This window comes from Garra rufa, chromosome 10 (genome assembly GCF_049309525.1).
Source record: "Garra rufa chromosome 10, GarRuf1.0, whole genome shotgun sequence".
Classification (NCBI taxonomy): Eukaryota; Metazoa; Chordata; class Actinopteri; order Cypriniformes; family Cyprinidae; genus Garra; species Garra rufa.
Genome location: NC_133370.1, coordinates 50,022,672 through 50,042,263, shown reverse-complemented (window position 1 = coordinate 50,042,263; position 19,592 = coordinate 50,022,672). Strand labels below are relative to the sequence as shown.

The 19,592-nt window shown below is 36.4% G+C and overlaps 1 protein-coding gene across 1 annotated transcript in view; it reads left to right on the top strand.

The window, feature by feature from the left end:
• phlpp1 (PH domain and leucine rich repeat protein phosphatase 1) overlaps nucleotides 1–19,592 on the top strand; it is a 57,139-nt gene that overhangs the window by 11,190 nt on the left and 26,357 nt on the right. The window contains exons 2-4 of the mRNA XM_073848731.1: nucleotides 10,765–10,961; nucleotides 12,108–12,233; nucleotides 16,926–17,074. Of these exons, the coding sequence (XP_073704832.1) occupies nucleotides 10,765–10,961; nucleotides 12,108–12,233; nucleotides 16,926–17,074 (472 nt within the window). The remainder of the gene's footprint in view (nucleotides 1–10,764; nucleotides 10,962–12,107; nucleotides 12,234–16,925; nucleotides 17,075–19,592) is intronic.

Sequence of the window (19,592 nt, the reverse complement as noted above, 5' to 3'; positions counted from 1 at the left end):
GTTTGTCTTCCTTAAACACCAGCTTGAATGTAATTTAGACTGAGACACTTCAACAAAACTTAAATGAGGGTTGAGTTCCTTTTAAACTTCAAGTACAAGTCAATTCACTGACTTTTTTCTGGCTTATGTTTTCTTAGTTAAATACAGGGGTTAGTCTAGAGCTCTCAGAGTGCATTAGATGGAACAATTTAACTTTAAAATGTAAAAAAAAAAATCCAAGTCTTCATTTGTCTTTTTTTTAATTAAAATTGCAATAATGTTGTATTGTGAGATTTTGATGTCGTTACATCTCTGCTAAGTCGTGTAGTGTATTAGTGATCAGTGGTCAGTGATGTGTTTGCTGAAGCACTGCAGTCCAGGCGGTTTTCAGTTCAGGTCTGTGTGGAAGTGCTGTATCGAGCATCTGGATCCAGATGAGGTTTCAGGAGATTCAGCAGCAGCGTCTGTGTGCTGAGCTGACCATCTCTCCTCTGGCACACACTTTAGAGGACACCACGACTCCGCAATCTGTGTGTGTCTGAGTGTGTCATCACTATATAGCAGTGTGTGTGTGTTTCTCTACTGTAATGCGACTAATATCACGGCTCATCAGACATCACAGCAACTCTAGACTCGAATCTGTGTAATTTAAAACGGTTTCCCACAAAATCAAATGAAATAAGCACACTGCAGTATTTATTGAAAATCACTGTATGAGTAAAAGGGACAGTACACACCAAAATGAAAATTCTGTCATGATTTACTCTCATGTCGTTCTAAAACTGTAACAGTTTTTTCTTCTCTTGGACAAAAAAGAAAATGACAGAATTTTTGTTTTGGATGAACTGTTCTTTAGGGATAGGGATAGGGATAGGGATAGTTCACCCAAAAATGAAAATGTGATGTTTATCTGCTTATCCCCAGGGCATCCAAGATGTAGGTGATTTTGTTTCTTCAGTAGAACACAAACTAAGATTTTGAACTCAAACCGTTGCAGTCTGTCAGTCATATAATGGCAGTCAATGGGACCCGTGGTTTGAGAGTCCAAAAAACAAACACAGATAAACCAAATAGAACTCTGCGGCTCGTGACGATACATCGAGGTGTTGAGACACAAAACAATCGGTCTGTGCAAAAAAACTGAACAGTATCATTATTCACCTCTGATCCAGCGCAACGTTGTGCACAACAGCCGACGCATGACGTGTCTCTAAATGGTAATTACTTGTGCTTTTCCTGATTCTGGCAACCAATTAAAAACTAAAAGATTACGTTTCCTTGTGCAAACTCCAGGAGTGTTCATTTTTCACCGACTACATTGCCAGAGCATGTTGACCGTTGTGATGGATCAGAGGTAAATAATGATATAAACACTGGTCAGTTTCTTGCACAGACTGATCATTTTGTGTCTTAACACCTCTATGTATTTGTGTAATATATCTCAATTTTTTGACTCTCAAAGATTTGGTGCCCATCCACTGCCATTATATCATATGACTGACAGACTGCAACGGTTTGAGTTAAAAAAGTCACCTACATCTTGTATGCTCTGGGGGTAAGCAGATTAACATCCAATTTTTATTTTTCGTGTGAACTATCCCTTTAAGAGCCTGCTCTGCTTATTTTAGCACAGGAGTATAAGTAGACTTAGATCATGGTGGTAAATCAGTCTAGGGCCCTCATTTATCACCATTGCGTATGCACAGATGTGTACGTACTAAGTGCGTAAGAACAGTTTCACGCAAAGTGTCGGATCTACCATCTTGTACTTTATGAATGCGTCTAAATATAAGGACAAAATATAGATAAAAAAGGACCCAGGTTTTTAACTACTATGGCACTCAGCGCACTATCCAGCATCATTTGACCTGCGTTATACAATGTGAAAAGATGTAGCAACCAATAGGGTTGTGCAATGAATCGAAATTCAGTTTCGATTTTGATTTCGCCTTCAAACGATCATGAAAATACAGTAATCGAGATGAAACGGTTATTGCAACCAATTCCACTCCCCTTCAAGTGGTGCGCTTTTGCTCCTCCATGGAAGTCTAATTTCACATGCAAATCAGCAAAATCATGTAACGTGACTTTCATAAAACAAACGTGCTTGATTTATTAATGTTTCTCTGATGTTGTGTTTTTAAAAGCGAGAAAGAAAACTTGCGCTGTTCTGTGTTTGCGCTAGATATCTTTTAGCTCAAGGTGCGCCTAAATGCTCAGATACACACATAAACATATTTCAGGACGAGACGTTTGGTGATTATTCCTGTAAACCCTTGTCAGTTCTGTCTTAAATGATCATAAACAGTTGAGAATGAAAATACATGTGTAACAGTATGTTGGATCCGTGTGGCTCTTAAAGCGACAACACATAATATTCCATCTGCTGTCTATGTGCCTTATATGAATAAAACGTAAAAATACAAAGAGAAAAATCACCCCCTGCTCTTGAATGAAGGGCTTTTTCTGTTGTATTGCTGTCTTCAAATTAATCACTATATAAAGTTTTGGACCGAGGCGTAATCGTGTTAAATATTGACCAAAATAATCGTGATTATGATTTTACACTAGCAATCAGCAAACAACCAAACGGTGCTCACTTGATTCATGTGAGTTGTAATGATAACAGTATTCTACATTACCGTTTATCATTTCTCATTTTATTGCTCACCCATACTTCAGATCATCCTTCATTTGGAGTGACCTTTGAAAGAGTAATTACTAAACTGAACATGATGGAAATGTGTCTAATATCAGACCCTGTGGTGAGTAGATGACTACAACATTAGTGCCCAACCCTGCTCCTGGAGATCTATCTTCCTGCAGAGTTCATCTCCTATCCTGACCAAACACAACTGAACTAACTAATTAGGATCTGAAGGAGCAGGTGTGTTTGATCAGGGCTGGACTCTGCAAGAAGGTAGATCTCCAGGAACAGGGTTGGTCATCCCTGCTCTAGACCGACTGTCCTCTTCTAGACTATTTTCTCAATAATTTTTTGGTAATATCAATGTAAAACAAAACAAAACAAAACAAAACAAAAAATGCCTAAAAATCGCCCAAACAGCAGCTGATTCAAACACACAGAGACTTGAACCACTATAAATCAAAGTGAGCTTAGTGAGGAGAGGAAATCGTGCAGAAAGAGACTCTGATGAATGGCGTGTAGAAGCGTGACTCAAGCGAACAGATCATTTCTGAGACCGCTGTCATTTTTAGAGGCTTTGCTCATCTACTGTATGTCATTCCCTGTCATGTTACAGCATTCGTCACATGTTTTTATGACATTTATGATTTATGATGTATGTGAATGCACCTGCGCTCATGTCATGTGATTCTATAAATAAAGAGCGATGCTTTCTATCTGACGTGTTCGTTCAGAGACATGTGTGCTGTTTACAAGCTACAAGCAGAGCCAGAGAATTCATTATAAATATCAAATTCAACATTTTCATTTTAAATGATTATTAGTTGTATATGAATCGATTGGAATTAATAACTCACAAAGAGAAGAATGTTTATTGCCTAAGGCCTGTCATTCTCTCACCTAGAGCACATTTACATGACTTTTCTCACATTTATAGGCTTCATGTTTTGTCTCTCTTGATTTCACACAATGATGCAGTTTTTTGTTTTTGTGCTTAAAACTACATTTCAGTTTGTTTCTCATCAAACCTTACCGTACGCACTTGCATGTGATTATTTTATGACACATTTGCATCCCTTTTTTATAAAAAGTGTAAAGGTGGTCACCATTCTCTGCCATCAGATAGATGAGCGTGAGCAGGACATGTTTTGTTTCTCCTTTTATGTTCCGCAAAAAAGAAGGAAATACAGATTTAGAGCAATGTCGGGGTGAGAAACTAATTACTGAATTTTCATTATGTGTGTGAAGTTTCGTTTAGATGTGATTGAGTGAATAAACTCAAGCAGAGTGAAGCTATTTGCTAATAATTGTGATATATTGCCGTGTTTTATACGGCTATTGATTCATTTTGTGGGTTTGACACCCCTGATTGCTCATAGTTTTCAGTTATTCTGTTGTGTAGCGCTTGTCTCTTGCTTACATCAGCAGCTAGTCTATTATCTGCCAGCTTATTTCTAAAGCTATGTGATTATTATTTTAATTTGCTGATGCTTCCTCTTATAAGAACCTTTTTAAGAAGTGATTGCAAGATATATCTATATATAAGTCTCAGCAGTATGAAAGTGTCATTTGTTTGAGGTTGTGTAATACAGCTGTGGTTGTGTGCTGAACCCCTCCAGAATGTCACTTGCAGTCACAAGCCTTTTAAACTCCTGAAAGAAATTATTCAGGAGTTTTTAGCCCCAATATGTCACGCAGGCACTTTCTCCAGTGCATTAGGCCACACGAGCTGTACGTGGACAAATATAGCCTAGACACACACCCTCTTCTGCTTTGTGCCGGATACCCGGAGGACTGCATCTGCCTAACCGCTCAAAACAGGATGAGGTGTTTAAAAACAGCCTGAGTCTAACGTCGGACAGATCGCTGACCCACGACCACAGAGCGTCTGTCCCTGGAGTCACCCCTAGGGCTGGGAGACCTGCACAGGGCTTTAAGCATTTTGAGATATTAAAGGTTAATGCAGAACGTACTGTGCACTTGTTAAATTCAAATTTCAACTCTAACCGTCTGGTGCAACAGTGCAACAGCTGAATCCTTTTTTTGTGCTCCTCAATAGTATGAATTGCGGAATTCTGCTTTTAACAGTATAGACAAGATGGCTGAGTTCTGTTCTTCACCTAGTACCAACAGTTTTTTCTTCGTAGTACAGACTGCTGAATTGTGCTCTTTACTAGTACAAACTGCTGAATTGTGCTCTTTACTAGTACAGACTGCTGAATTGTGCTCTTTACTAGTACAGACTGCTGAATTGTGTTTGATACTAGAACTGAGTCCTGAATTCTATAGAATTTTAGTACTGACTGCTGAATTCGGTTATTTATTAGTACTGACTACTAAATTCTGACTGCTGAATTATTTACTAGTACAGACTCCTGAATTCTGTTTAATACTAGTAGTGACTGCTGAATTCTGTTCAATACTAGTACGGACTGCTGAGTTATGTTTGTTACTAGAACTGAAACCTTAATTCTATTATTTTTTTAGTACTGACTGCTGAATTCTGTTATTTACTAGTACTGACTGCTGTATTGTTATTTATTAGTACTGACTGCTGAATTCTGACTGCTGAATTCTGTTATTTACTAGTACTGACTGCTGTATTGTTATTTATTAGTACTGACTGCTGAATTCTGACTGCTGAATTCTGTTATTTACTAGTACTGACTGCTGTATTGTTATTTATTAGTACTGACTGCTGAATTCTGACTGCTGAATTCTGTTATTTACTAGTACTGACTGCTGTATTGTTATTTATTAGTACTGACTGCTGAATTCTGACTGCTGAATTCTGTTATTTACTAGTACTGACTGCTGTATTGTTATTTATTAGTACTGACTGCTGAATTCTGACTGCTGATTTGTTATTTGATAGTACTGACTGCTGAATTCGGTTAATTATTAGTACTGACTACTAAATTCTGACTGCTGAATTATTTACTAGTACAGACTACTGAATTCTGTTTAATACTAGTATTGACTGCTGAATTCTGTTCTTTTTTAGTACTGACTGCTGAATTCTGTTATTTACTAGTGCTGACTGCTGTATTGTTATTTATTAGTACTGACTGCTGAATTCTGACTGCTCATTTGTTATTTAATATTACAGTCTGCAGAAGTTTGTTTTAATACTAGTACTGACTGCTGAATTCTGTTATTTATTGGTACTGACTACTAAATTATTCCTGCTGAATTATTTACTAGTACTGACTGCTGAATTCTGTTATTTATTGGTACTGACCACTAAATTATTCCTGCTGAATTATTTACTAGTACTGACTGCTGAATTCTGTTATTTATTGGTACTGACTAGTAAATTATTCCTGCTGAATTATTTACTAGTACTGACTGCTGAACTCTATTATTTAGTGGTACTGACTGCTGAATTTTGTTCAGTACTAGTACGGACTGCTGAATTGTTATTTACTAGTACTGACTGCTGAATTCTGTTATTTATTGGTACTGACCACTAAATTATTCCTGCTGAATTATTTACTAGTACTGACTGCTGAACTCTATTATTTAGTGGTACTGACTGCTGAATTTTGTTCAGTATTAGTACGGACTGCTGAATTGTTATTTACTAGTACAGACTACTGAATTCTGTTTAATACTAGTATTGACTCCTGAATTCTGTTCTTTTTTAGTACTGACTGCTGAATTCTGTTATTTACTAGTACTGACTGCTGTATTGTTATTTATTAGTACTGACTGCTGAATTCTGACTGCTGATTTGTTATTTAATATTACAGTCTGCAGAAGTTTGTTTTAATACTAGTACTGACTGTTGAATTCTGTTATTTACTAGTACTGACTTCTGAATTCTTTTATTTACTAGTACTTACTGCTAAATTCTGTTCGATATTAGTACTGGGTGCTAAACTTTTCTCTCTCTTTAGTGCTGAATTCTGCTCTTTAATAGTACTGACTGCTGGGATCTGCTTTATTCTAGTACTGACTGTTAAAATCTGCTTTAGACTGGTTCTGGCTGCTGAATTTTACTCTTTCTTGTTCCATTTACTGCGCCGTGGCTGGTGGACTAATTCACGCCCATGAACAGTCAGACAGTTCAATGCAGACAATATTAATTCTGTTATTTGCTCCTCACTTCATTGACTTGTTAAACTGGTTAATAGCTAATTAAGTGTGATGGTGTGAATTTGGGGGGACAACCGTGTTGCAGGAAATGCGCTCATGGTTCAGGGTGTATGTCAGTCAGAGAAGAGCTCTCACGCAGGAAAGGCTGTGGTTTCCTCTCTGAGGATCACGCCCGGGGAAAAAGCACAACACGCCTAAATCATGCTTAAGATCCATGTGAGATCTCTCTGTGTGCCTGTCTACAGCGTCAGGATTTGTAAACTGCTTTTCTTATTCCTGTTTCCTTTACTGTAACAGATCACTACGTAACACAAGAGATAACACTGTAACTGGTCATTTGAGAACTGGAACAACAGAAAGCTTGAGACCTGCAAATGTGAGGTGTTGTTGTTTGTAAATTAGGTTGGGTGTCCTGTTAAACCTGTGCTGATGGTCGTGCTGTAAAGTGGGCTGCAGCGCTCCATGCGGCGTACCGTGGGGTCCTGACCCACATACTGCTGCTGCTTTTGGGTCAGATCTGGCTTGCTCCGTCTCAGAAGTGAAAGCAGAAATGTTGCTGCGTAGACAGTCAGCTGAGATCTCACAGAGAAACTTGAGAGAACCACACCATTCGGTGCAGGACAAATAAAGCGCACGAGTTATTAAGATTAAGTGAAAGTTAATGAGTTATTAAGTGATTTGAACGTATTGATAATATTACCAGGAAAGATTACTGACAGATCAACACATTTTTATAAATTACAGTTTATGGCAGAGCATATTGTAGATCTGTTTCTCAGTGGTGAATGTAATATTCCTCCATATAGAGCACTGCTGCATTATTCAAATAATTCAAACTTCATCTGAATTCTGATCTGGTACTGACTAATTCTTCTCTTCACTATCACTGACTGCTGAATTTCACTCTTTCTTATCTAGTTCTTTCTGCTGAATTCTGTGCTTCATTATTACTACTGACTAGTGAATTCTGCTCTTTACTAGTACAGACCAGGGATGGAAATTAGCACCCGCCACCAGCCAAAAGCGGGTGATTTTGTGTTGTGGCGGGTAAACTCGCTTCACCCACCGGCCACCGTGGTGGGTAAATAAAAATAACATACTTCAACCGGACGGCGTGAGGCGGTAATGCACCTTAACGTTGGTTGCGAACTGCCGTTAAAATACACGAAGAAGAAGAAGACGGCGGATACTTTTAGCGGAGGCACACCTTCAAAAAAATGTGTAACGTGTATATATAAACGTATACGTATATACATTTTTGTTGTTTTGACGGCAAACCAAAAAATCATCTCGGCATCATTCACAATTCGTTATTTAGCAGAGAACGCAGAGCACAACTAGAATTTCGGCGCGGGTATTAATACACATTGGAATCTATCATTTGCATGTGCTTTTGAGTCTTGCTTATTTAAAGTGAAAGAGAGACTCATTTGCGCGCTCTTTTACAGATTATTGTCTGTGCGCCCACAGAACGCGAAAAGGAGAGTGACAGATTTAAACAATTGTTAAGGGAGTAAGCAAATGTAATATTGATTTAATACAACAGTTCAAAAACAAGAAAATATAAAATGACTTGCGTTGTCTGACTATATCTCTATTTCTTTAAATGAAAATATTTCGAAATGAGTAACAGCTCAGCCGCTGCGCATCTCTAAAAGCAAACCAGCGGTGTTTCATTCATGAATGAAAGCACGTTTTGAACCAATCTTCAGTTCATTATTATCCATTCATAAAGACAGTCACTTGCTTCATTCCCGAATGAATCAGGCATTCAAACTGAAAATTTGTCTTACTGGCACCTGCTGGCGGATTTAGTGTCATTGTAACGTATACTTAGTTATTTAAAACGTAATATTTCTATATAAAAAAATGTATATTTAATACATTTATCTCAACATGAATTTATTTGCACTTATGCCACCCCTGAGCCTCATTAAATGTCTGAAATTGCACCTACAAGCCACTATTGTGTTCCTTTGTGCCACCTCTGTAGTGCAAATTATTTTTTATTAATACTAATTTTATATGATTGGTAATATAGTTGTCTTATTCTGCTATTAAATTGTTTTAATTAGAAATTTGTCAATTAGAAATTTTAATTGACATATGACATTTAATTTAAAAAAATGCCATAACAAAGGTAAAAAGAAACTGTAAATCACATTAATGAGTCAATTATCACCTCAAGGCTAATTTTTTATCAGAATGTTTTATTATTGATCAGAAGATGCTTCAACATGTTTTAAATCAGTAGGACACGCACTGTAAGAAGGAAAAAAGCTGCTTATAAAGTGGGTGTGTGACAGGTATGGCTGTGGAATGGTGTTTGGCAAAGATTTTTTGGAGGAAAAATTTTAAGTCAGAAGTTTTTTTTTTGCTTTGATCCCTGGGTTTGTAAGAGAGAGAGAAAATGTCAGTATTTTATTGAGACTTGAGATTAAATAAATGCTCAAGTATAGTAGATCTTGTAGTATTAATTTTCACATGCAGCTACACATTGTCGGTTAAAGACATAAAGTGGCTGGTAAAAACATTTAGTGGCTGGTAGATTTTGAAATCCACCAGACACACTGGCCGGTGGACAAAAAAGTTAATTTCCATCCCTGGTACAGACTGCTGAATCCTGCTATATACTAGTACTGACTGCTGCTCTCTGTTCTCTAGTTCTGACTGCTGGACAACTGAATTATATTTTTTGCTAGTTCTGACTGCTAAATTATATTCTTTGTTAGTACTGACTACTGAGTTCTGCTCTTTACTAGTTCTGACTTATGAATTCTGCCATATACTAGTACTGACTGCTGCTCTATGCTCTGCTCTCTGTTCTCTGTTCTCTAGTTCTGACTGCTGGACAACTGAATTATATTCTTTGCTGACTGCTGAATTCTGCTCTTTACTAGTATAGACTACTGAATCCTGGTTTTAACTGTTACTGACTGCAGAATTCTGCCCTTTATTAATACTAAGTACCGAATTCTACTTCTTACTGCTGAACTCCGCTCTCTGTTCTCTAGTTCTGAATGCTGAATTCTGCTCTTTACTCCCTCTGACTACTGAATTCTGCTCAATACTAGTACTGACTTGTGAATTCTGCTCTTTACTTGTTCTGACTGCTGAATTCTGCTCTTTATTAGTTCTGACTTATGAATTCTGCCATATACTATAGCTGACTGCTGAATTCTGCTATTTACTAGTACTGACTGCTGCTCTCTGCTCTGCTCTCTGTTCTCTAGTTCTGACTGCTGGACAACTGAATTATATTCTTTGCTAGTACTGACTGCTGAATTCTGCTCTTTACTCCCTCTGACTACTGAATTCTGCTCTTACTAGTTCTGACTGCTAAATTATATTCTTTGTTAGTACTGACTGCTGATTTCTGCTCTTTACTAGTACTGACTGCTGAACTCTGCTCTCTGTTCTCTAGTTCTGAATGCTAAATTCTAATCTTCGCTGTCAAATTCTGCTCTTTAATACCTCTGACTACTGAATTCTGCTCATTACTAGTACTGACTTATGAATTCTGTTCTATACTTGTTCTGACTGCTAAATTCTATTCTTTGCTAGTACTGTCGAATTCTGTTCTTTCTTACCTCTTGACTACTGATTTTTGTTATTTACTAGTACTGACTGTTGAATTCTGTTCAATACTAGTACTGACTGTTAAATTCTGCTCCTTTCTAGTACTGACTTGACTACTGAATTCTGCTCTATTACTGGTACTGACTGCTGAATCGTGTTTAATAATGGTGAATTCCACTCATTACTATAACTGAACTTTGAACTCTACTTTCCTTTCTCTAGTACTAACTGCTGAATTCTGCTCTCCGTTTATTACTAGTACTGACTGCTGAATTGCATGTGTCAGAGGCATTTTCTAGTGCGGAACATAATTGACTTCCCTCTTTTGTTGTTCCAGTACAGATCAGTGCCGACCGCAGTTTTGCGATGTGAATAGTGATGTTCCTCTGAAGCTGCGCTGGATGTGTTGACAGTAGGAGTGGATTGAAGAAGTCATTCTAACGTTCTTCTCTGTTTTGCAGGAAAACCTCACAGCATTGAGAACTCCGAGCGCATCCAGCTCTCCGGAACGTATAACGTAAGGAAAGGAAAGCTGCAGCTGCCAGTGAACCGCTGGAGTCGACGGCAGGTGATTTTATGTGGCACTTGTCTGATGGTGTCCTCTGTGAAGGCCAGTCACACGGGCAAGATGCACATCCTGCCACTGATCGGAGGAAAGGTAATGAACACACGTTATCATCCTACGCAGAACATTTGTCCCAAACTAATGATAATACAGCATCTATTCTAAGGTACACAGTAGTCAGAATAGAATAGATTCACTTCAGCCATTCGACAGTGTTCAGTATCAACTGCAGATCCCTTTCACTGGTTACAATTGGTTTAAATTTAAATGCATAATTACTAAAAGAAACTTCCCTGCTCTTATTTAGATTGAGGCTTTTCAAAATGAATAAAAACACTGAAATTCAACGCAAACCTTTAATAATTAAATGTTAAATAATACAAATATCTTTTATGTATTTAATCCCATTTTATTAACCGATGTCTTTGCTGCCGACCTTCGATGATCCAATTCATCCATACTAATAAGCGCAAATGACTCAAGATAATCTAACATTTTTTTATTGCTGAAGAGTTGACATTTGTTCTTCTGTGGTCTACTGTACAGACGTCAATGTTCTTTTCTCTAAGTCTGAGGCTTTTGCTGTGAGAAGGCTTTTACATTTGACAAAAATAACGTTTTATATTAAAAACAAACAAGCAAGCCCTGCCCAGATTTAAAAAGTAACGCAAAAGTAACGTAACGCTTTACTTTGCATAAAAGTAACTAAGTAATGTAATTAGTTACTTTTTTAGGGAGTAACTCAATATTGTACTGCATTAGTTTTAAAAGTAACTTTCCCCAACACTGGTTGGCACAATCTTTAATAAAATAAAAAACACTTGAGTTGGCTGCAGTATCCACAATGTGCCTTCACTTTATATTGCGTACATGTGCTGAACGCCAGCTATTATTTATACAGCTTCTTTCCCACCCATACGGAAATGTAATATATGACATTTATTGCCGTATATCAAGATAAATATTGCTGTATGCGAGGCTGTATATTATATGTAGTACACAAGTTCATTAAAACAGCATTTGTGTGTAGATCCTGGTTACTTGTAACAATGAGAGGACAGGCGTAGTGGACATTGGTTAGTGAGTTGTAAAGTTTTATGGTGGTTTTGAGAGTTGATGAAGTGCTAAACAAACAGAGGTGTGTTTTATAGTCTAGCAGTGTACATTTCTGTTCTAAATATGAGTGATGTGTGCCATGTGAGCATCACAGCTGATCTAACCAGACCTGTTTGTGTTCAGGTGGAAGAGGTGAAGAAACACAGTCACTGTTTGGCCTTCAGCTCGGCGGGTCCTCAGGGTCAGACCTACTACATCAGCTTCGACAGCTTCACCGAACACCTGCGATGGCACCGGCAGGCGGCTAAGGTGTGTGTGCATCAAATATGTCAAATAAGACGAGCTGACACACTAGAGCAACAGAAACAGAAACCCTAGTCAAATGCTCCACTTTTGGTGCCATGGTATAGTGATGGAATCAGGATCCTTAATGATTACCACAGTCATGTATAATTTACAGTTTCTATCAAGACAATTGTCTAAAAATAATATATATATTATATATTATATATATATATATATAAGTCTTAAGTCTTATGTCTTAAGTCGCTGGGGTATATTTGTAGCAATAGCCAAAAAAACATGGTATGGGTCAAAATTATTGATTTTTCTTTTATGCCAAAAATCATTAGGAAATTAAGTAAAGATCATGTTCCATTAAGATTTTTTGTAAAATTCCTACTGTAAACCTATCAAAATGTAATTTTTGAATAGTAATATGCATTGTTAAGATCCTAATTTGGACAACTTTAAAGGTGATTTTCTCAGTATTTTGATTTTTTGCACCCTCAGATTCCAGATTTTCAAATAGATGTATCTCGGCCAAATATTGTCCTATCCTTACAAACCATACATCAATAGAAAGCTTATTTATTGAACTTTCATATGATGTATACATCTCAGTTTTGTAAAATTTAACCTTAAGACTGGTTTTGTGGTCCAGGGTCACACATATATATATATATATATATATATATATATATATATAATATATATATATATATATATATATATATATATATAATTTAATGTATCTAATAACCAAAGAGTCACAAAATCACTTTAACGGACTTACCTTTAATGTTCCCCCCTTCAAGACTCAGCTAAAAACATCTCTTTCATCTTTATTTGACCCTATAACTCTAGCACTCTCTGTTTTATTTATATGATTATTTTAAAAAGTGTCTGCAAAATGACTAAATGTAGTAGTTAGATAACAAAGGAATAAGTCTCATCAGGATTTCGCAGGACCTTTTTTCTGCTTTTTAGGGACAAAAGTGACTGAATTTGGTGCAGATTTTTTCAAAAACTGCTGTGATATTTGCAGCGTTTTTTGTGTTGATTAGCAGTAAAACCCCATCGGGGGTTTATTATTATAAGGCACATATTCATTATTATAAGGCACTTAACAACAACCTTACTTACTGCTAACAAGCAGCAAATTAGTAGTTTATTTAGGCAAAAGTCATAGTTAATGGCTTGTTAATAGCGAGAATTGGACAACTTATACAAGTTAGTTTTTGAGAGTTGCTTATTAAACAAATGTCTTTATATTTGTGTCAGGAGCAGATCTGACTGTGGATGTTTGTCTAACACTGGTGTTGTGATCATGTGACTCCACTCTCGCCGTACGCTGAACTTTGCCCTGTGTCATCTTTCGGGTGTTAACTTACATTTATCTACTGATGTTTGTCCGGTTCAGCTCTGAACGTACTGTAAAGGGCTCGTGGGTAATGCGGAATAAACTCTAGGATGTTCTGGCAGAACTGTAAATCAGTGTGTGTTTAAAGGAGTCATCGGATGTCCATTTTCCACAAGTTCATATGATTCTTTAGGGTCTTAATGAAAAGTCTCTAATATACTTTGATTAGAAATTCTCAACAGTAGTGTAAAAACACACCCTTTCAGTTCATTTTTAGACATGGCCCCTTTAAATGCAAATGAGCTCTGCTTGCTCCACCCCTCTTTGGGGCGAAACTTGCCAACAAGCACATTATTAACAAAGGCCATTTGCAAAGATGCATAAAACCCCTCATACTCACTTCTGCTGTGGGTGAAGCTGCATCAGGAATGATTCACACGAACATAGACGCATATGTAGATCGGGATCGGTGCTTTCCTTTTAAAAACAAAAGTAACGTTATCCTCAGTGTCTTCACACAATGGCGATCAGAGTTGGACTGTTTCAGCTCGGTGAGGGCGGGGCTAAGGTAAGACGCTCATGTCAATCAACTATTGTGGGAGGGGCCTCTGTCTGTGTGTCGTCACACCCACAAGAAGCTGAGAATGAGCTGATTTTAAAAAGGGGATATTACTTTTAAAGGGTGTATTTTTATCATTGTAGGATGGTTGTGCTCACAAACTGACAACACATTAATGTTCAAACAACATGGAAAAGGGAGTTTTGCATGCGATGACACCTTTAAAGTCTCACCTTAGTTCACACTGAAGAGGCTAGAAATGCATCTGTTCAGATTCACCAGCGCTTCACTGGACTGATCTACATTTGCCCTGAAAGTGACACCCATCACCCCATCACCCCATCATCATCATCATCTCATCATCATCTCATCACGGGCGGAGCGTGTTAGAAAGCCCTAGTTGGGAGTCCTACTTTAGCATACTTCACTACGAGCGCACCGTCCTAAACAAACGCAAGTAGGCCAGCCTATTTTACAGCGCCGTTCCCAGAGACGGCCGTGTGCCGTGAGACGCGTGTGACCCGCCGGGAGACTCAGATTAGAAAAACCTCAGCAGAACCCGAGAGACGCTTTAATGTGTTTAGGCTGAATCACCGCCTCATTCGTTACTGCTGTTTACTGACTCACGTCTCACTACAGCTCGGTTGAAAATATGTGACCCTGGGCCACAAAACCAGTCATAAGGGTCAATTTTCTTAAATTGAGATTTATACTGTACATCAACTGGAAGGAACTTTCCAAAGATGTATGGTTTGTTAGGATAGGACAATATTTGGCTGAGATACAACTATTTGAAAATCTGGAATCTGAGGGTTCAAAAAAATCAAAACATTGAGAAAACCCCTTTAAAGTTGTCCAAATGAAGTTCTTAGCAATGCATATCACTAATCAAAAATTAAGTTTTGATATATTTACGGTAGGAAATTTACAAAATATCTTCATGGAACTTAATCTTTACTTAATATCCTAATGATTTTTGGCATAAAAGACCCATACAATGTATTGTTGGCTATTGCTACAAATATACCTGCACTACTTAAGATTTTGTGGTCCAGGGTCACATATTGATTTCGCAGTTTTAATTGGTTTTCATTTTAATGAACTGATATTGATTCTTAAATCTCAAGAATCGATGTGAACAAAACTTAATGAAGTATTATTTGTAGCTGCTATCATCTAATAATCACAGTAAACTTCCTACACGGAAAAAAATGCTTTTCTTCCTTAGATTTGTTGTTGTTGTTGTTGTTTCCAGCCAAAATATCTAAAACTTCTTAAATCAAGACAGATTTTTCTAGACGAGTAAAATTTATTTTGTTTTTAGAAAAAAATAGTCAAAATTAAGTGTGTTTTTACTTGAAACAAGCAAAATAATCTGCCAGTGGGGTAAGAAAAATAATGTTGTTTTGTGTTTGAAATTTAAAAAAAAATTCTTACCCCACTGGCTTATTATTTAGCTAGATTATTTAGCTTGTTTTAAGCAAAAACTCACTTCATTTTGACTTGTATTTGAAGTAAATAGTAAAAAGTAAAATATTTTGGTAACACTTTAGAATAGGTAACACTTATTCACTATTAACTACGACTCATTAGCATGCATATTACTAGAATATTGGCCATTTATTAGTACTAATTAAGCACATATTAATGCCTTATTCTACATCCCTAATCCTACCCAATACCTAAACCTAACAACTACCTTAATAACTATTAATAAGCAGCAAATTAGGAATTTATTGAGGGAAAAGTCGTAGTTAATAGTGAATAAGTGTTACCTGTTCTAAAGTGTTACCGAAGTATTTTTTTACTTGTCTAGAAAATCCTTCGTGATTTAAGAATTTTTAGAAATTTTGGCTGGAAACAAGACAAAATATCTAAGTAAGAAAATAATTTTTTGCAGTGTATTTTGTTACTTTTAAGGCAAGACACGAATAGGGTAAAATAGCAATATGTCAATTAACTAATAGTTATCACCTTACTTACCCAGCTTTTTTACTCATTTAAAACACAATCAAAATTTATTTTTATATATATTTGAATATGGACAAGTCAGAATTGGCATATTGTTTGAATTTTGACATAAATATTATGTTACACTGAATGACAATCTAACATTATTTCAACTAAATTTTCACATTTTATTCTCCAAAAACTTATTTGAAACCTTAAAAGTAGACTCTTTGCTTACATGTAATGTGCTTTCTATGCACATGAAATCACTTTTGTAATTTGTTTTTGATGTGGACATCTTAATGTATTTGGCCCATGCATGAATAAATCCGTCATGTAAACAAGTTCATTTACGGATGAAATGCTTATGTTCCAACAACAAACTGGAGTAGAAACAATTATATCTTTTTATAGATTATAACATATTAACTTCTTATTATAAACACTGCTTTATATGCATTTTAAATATCTAAATATATTTAAATATGTGTTTTTTTTTAATAATTTTAATATTATAGTAGTGTACCTACTAACTGCAGGGTTTATTGTGTAGCATTATATGAGAGAGATTTTTTTCTTGAAAAAAGTTTACTGTTTCTGACCACCTGTGAATTGAAATCAAATCAAATAATGAAATGTTTCTCAATATCAGCTCTAGTAGTCAGTCATAAATGAGGTTTCCTCCTGCTGGATCATCATTCCTCTTCATCTTGATCTCACTGTGACCCTGACCAATGACCTGTGTGTGTCTCTCTCTCTCTCTCTGTGTGTGTGTGTGTGTGTGTGTGTGTGTGTGTGTGTGTGTGTGTGTGTGTGTGTGTGTGTGTGTGTGTGTGTGTGTGTGTGTCAGATGGTGTCTCAGAGGATCAGTTCGGTGGATCTGTCCTGCTGTAGTCTGGAGAAGCTGCCGCCCAATCTGCTGTACAGTCAGGATCTGACGCACCTCAACCTCAAACACAACTTCCTGCCTGCGGACCAAACGCTGCTGCAGCTCCAGAGGTCAGTCTGCGCCTCACATCAGGGGCCGGATTCACAAACATCTTAAAGGAGTAGTTCACTTTCATAACAACAATGCACAGATAATGTCATCCAAGATGTTCATGTCTTTCTTTCCTCAGTCATAAAGAAATTGTTTTTTTTTTTGAGGAAAACATTTCAGGATTTCTCAATTTATAATGGATATGGATGGCGCCCCGAAGTTTGAACTTCCGAAATGCAGTTTAAATGCAGCTTCAAAAGGCTCTAAACGATCCCAGCCGAGGAAGAAGGGTCTTATCTAGCGAAACGATTGGTTATTTTCTAAACAAATTGACAATTTATATACTTTTTAACCTCAAATGCTGGTCTTGTCTGGTCTCTGCGCAGCGCATGTGTAGTCAGTATAATCTGGGTCAATGCAGTTAGGGAACGTCTAAAAACTCCCGTCTTGTTTATGTCTTCAACGTCAAAATCGTCCTATAATGCTGTTTTTATCCTTTTTTTGTAAAGGAAGTTTGAGTTTCTTTGTATGTTCTGTTTGTAAACACTGTGTCGGTACTTTTGCAGCGATCTAAGGTGATTTTGAAGTTTGGGAAGAAAATGAGATGGGAGTTTTTAGACGTACCCTAACTCTATTGACCCCAAACACACAGACTTCACATGCGCTGTGCAGAGATGAGACGAGTATTTGAGGTTAAAAAGTATATAAATTGTCAATTTGTTTTGAAAATAACCAATCGTTTCGCTAGATAGACCCTTCCTCCTCGACTGGGATCATTTAGAGCCTTTTAAACAGCATTTCGGAAGTTCAAACTTCGGGGCGCCACCCATATCCATTATAAAAAAAAATCCTGAAATGTCTTCCTCAAAAAAACGCAATTTCTTTACGACTGAGGAAAGAAAGACATGAACATCTTGGATGACAAGGGGGTGACTACATTATCTGTGCATTGTTGTTATGAAAGTGAACTACTCCTTTAAGAAACAAATTAAGAAATTTCTTAAGATAAATTCTAAGAAGTTCGTAAGAATGTTCTTAAGTGCAATTCTTGAAAAATTCTATATTTTCTTAAGAACATCTTAATTTTTTTCTTAAGAAGAAAATTATACATCTGAGTTAATACATGGCTGAAGATGCATTGATAAACTCGCACTTCAAAGACCGTCTTTTTTGTGGTTTCTGCAGATTATCCTAATAATCATAATAAGCACGCACAATATTTTTGTCACGAGCTTGACTGGCACTCGCTTCACGTTTTTAATGTGCCGTGTTTTTGAACAGTTACTTTTAAAAGCTCTGCACTGCAAAAAATGCTTTTCCAGCTTAGATTTTTGGTCTTGTTTCCAGTAGGGCTGGGCAATTTGGCTTAGAATCAAAATCTCGATTAATTGAACATTTTAACCCGATTACGATTAATGAACGATTATTTTATTTATTAATAAAATTATATTTAATTATATTTATATAATATTTATTTTTTTGCCCTCATAGTTCACTGACAAGTTTTGTACATTAAATATGTTCACATATTACAAGCGAGAGATTTTTGGATGAAGGGTGCATTACTTGATTTTAAAATAATTGAAGGAAACACACTATCTACGATCTATGATTATTAATTGAACATCAGTGTTGAACAACTGAAATTAAAGCAAGCATTGCTTAAAACGAAAAGTCACATTTTTCTTAAATTAGTGAAAATAAATAACTTGCACTATTGGAAACAAAATAAATAATTTTCAATGTTTTTCATATTAAAAGTAGAAAATAAGCAGTATCTCCTCTAAATAAAATTACCCTTGTATATCCTGTAAATACTTTTTACTGTATAAATACTGTTTAAGCTCTCCATCGACATGTCGGCGGAATAACGGAACGGAGCGCTTGTGTTTTTTAAAGGGAAAGTAATTGAAATAATCTTCCTGGAAAAATTTTAACGATTATAGGTTCTGAATGTCGATTTCGATTATTTTTCGATTAATCGCCCAGCCCTAGTTTCCAGCCAAAATATCTACAAATTCTTAAATCAAGAAGGATTTTCTAGACAAGTAAAAAAAAACATTTCTTGTTTTCAGAAAAAACAAGTCAAAATTAAGTGAGTTTTTGCTTAGAACAAGCAAAATAATCAGCCAGTGGGGTAAGAAAAATAATCTTATTTCAAACAGAAAACAATAATTTTTACTCGTCTAGAAAATCCTTCTTGATTTAAGAGTTTGTAGATATTTTGGCTGGAAACAAGACAAAAAATCTAAGCTAGAAAAGCATTTTTTGCAGTGTGCCTTAAGCTTCGCCATCTGTTTTATTCATTTTTGTGCTGTTTTTGTGCCCTCATCCAAATAAACGCTTCCGGTGTGTGCGCTGCTACAGCAAACGTGTTCATATGCGTGTTCATATGTGCTACATTTGGCCAAAGATTATGTCGTATTTATAGGCTAAATATATTTAGTTTTTATGTTTAATTAAATCTCCCTATCTGACTCATTTTTGTAGAGTTGCTACTGAGTTTTGACATCAGCAAAAAGTAGGGTCTTACATAGG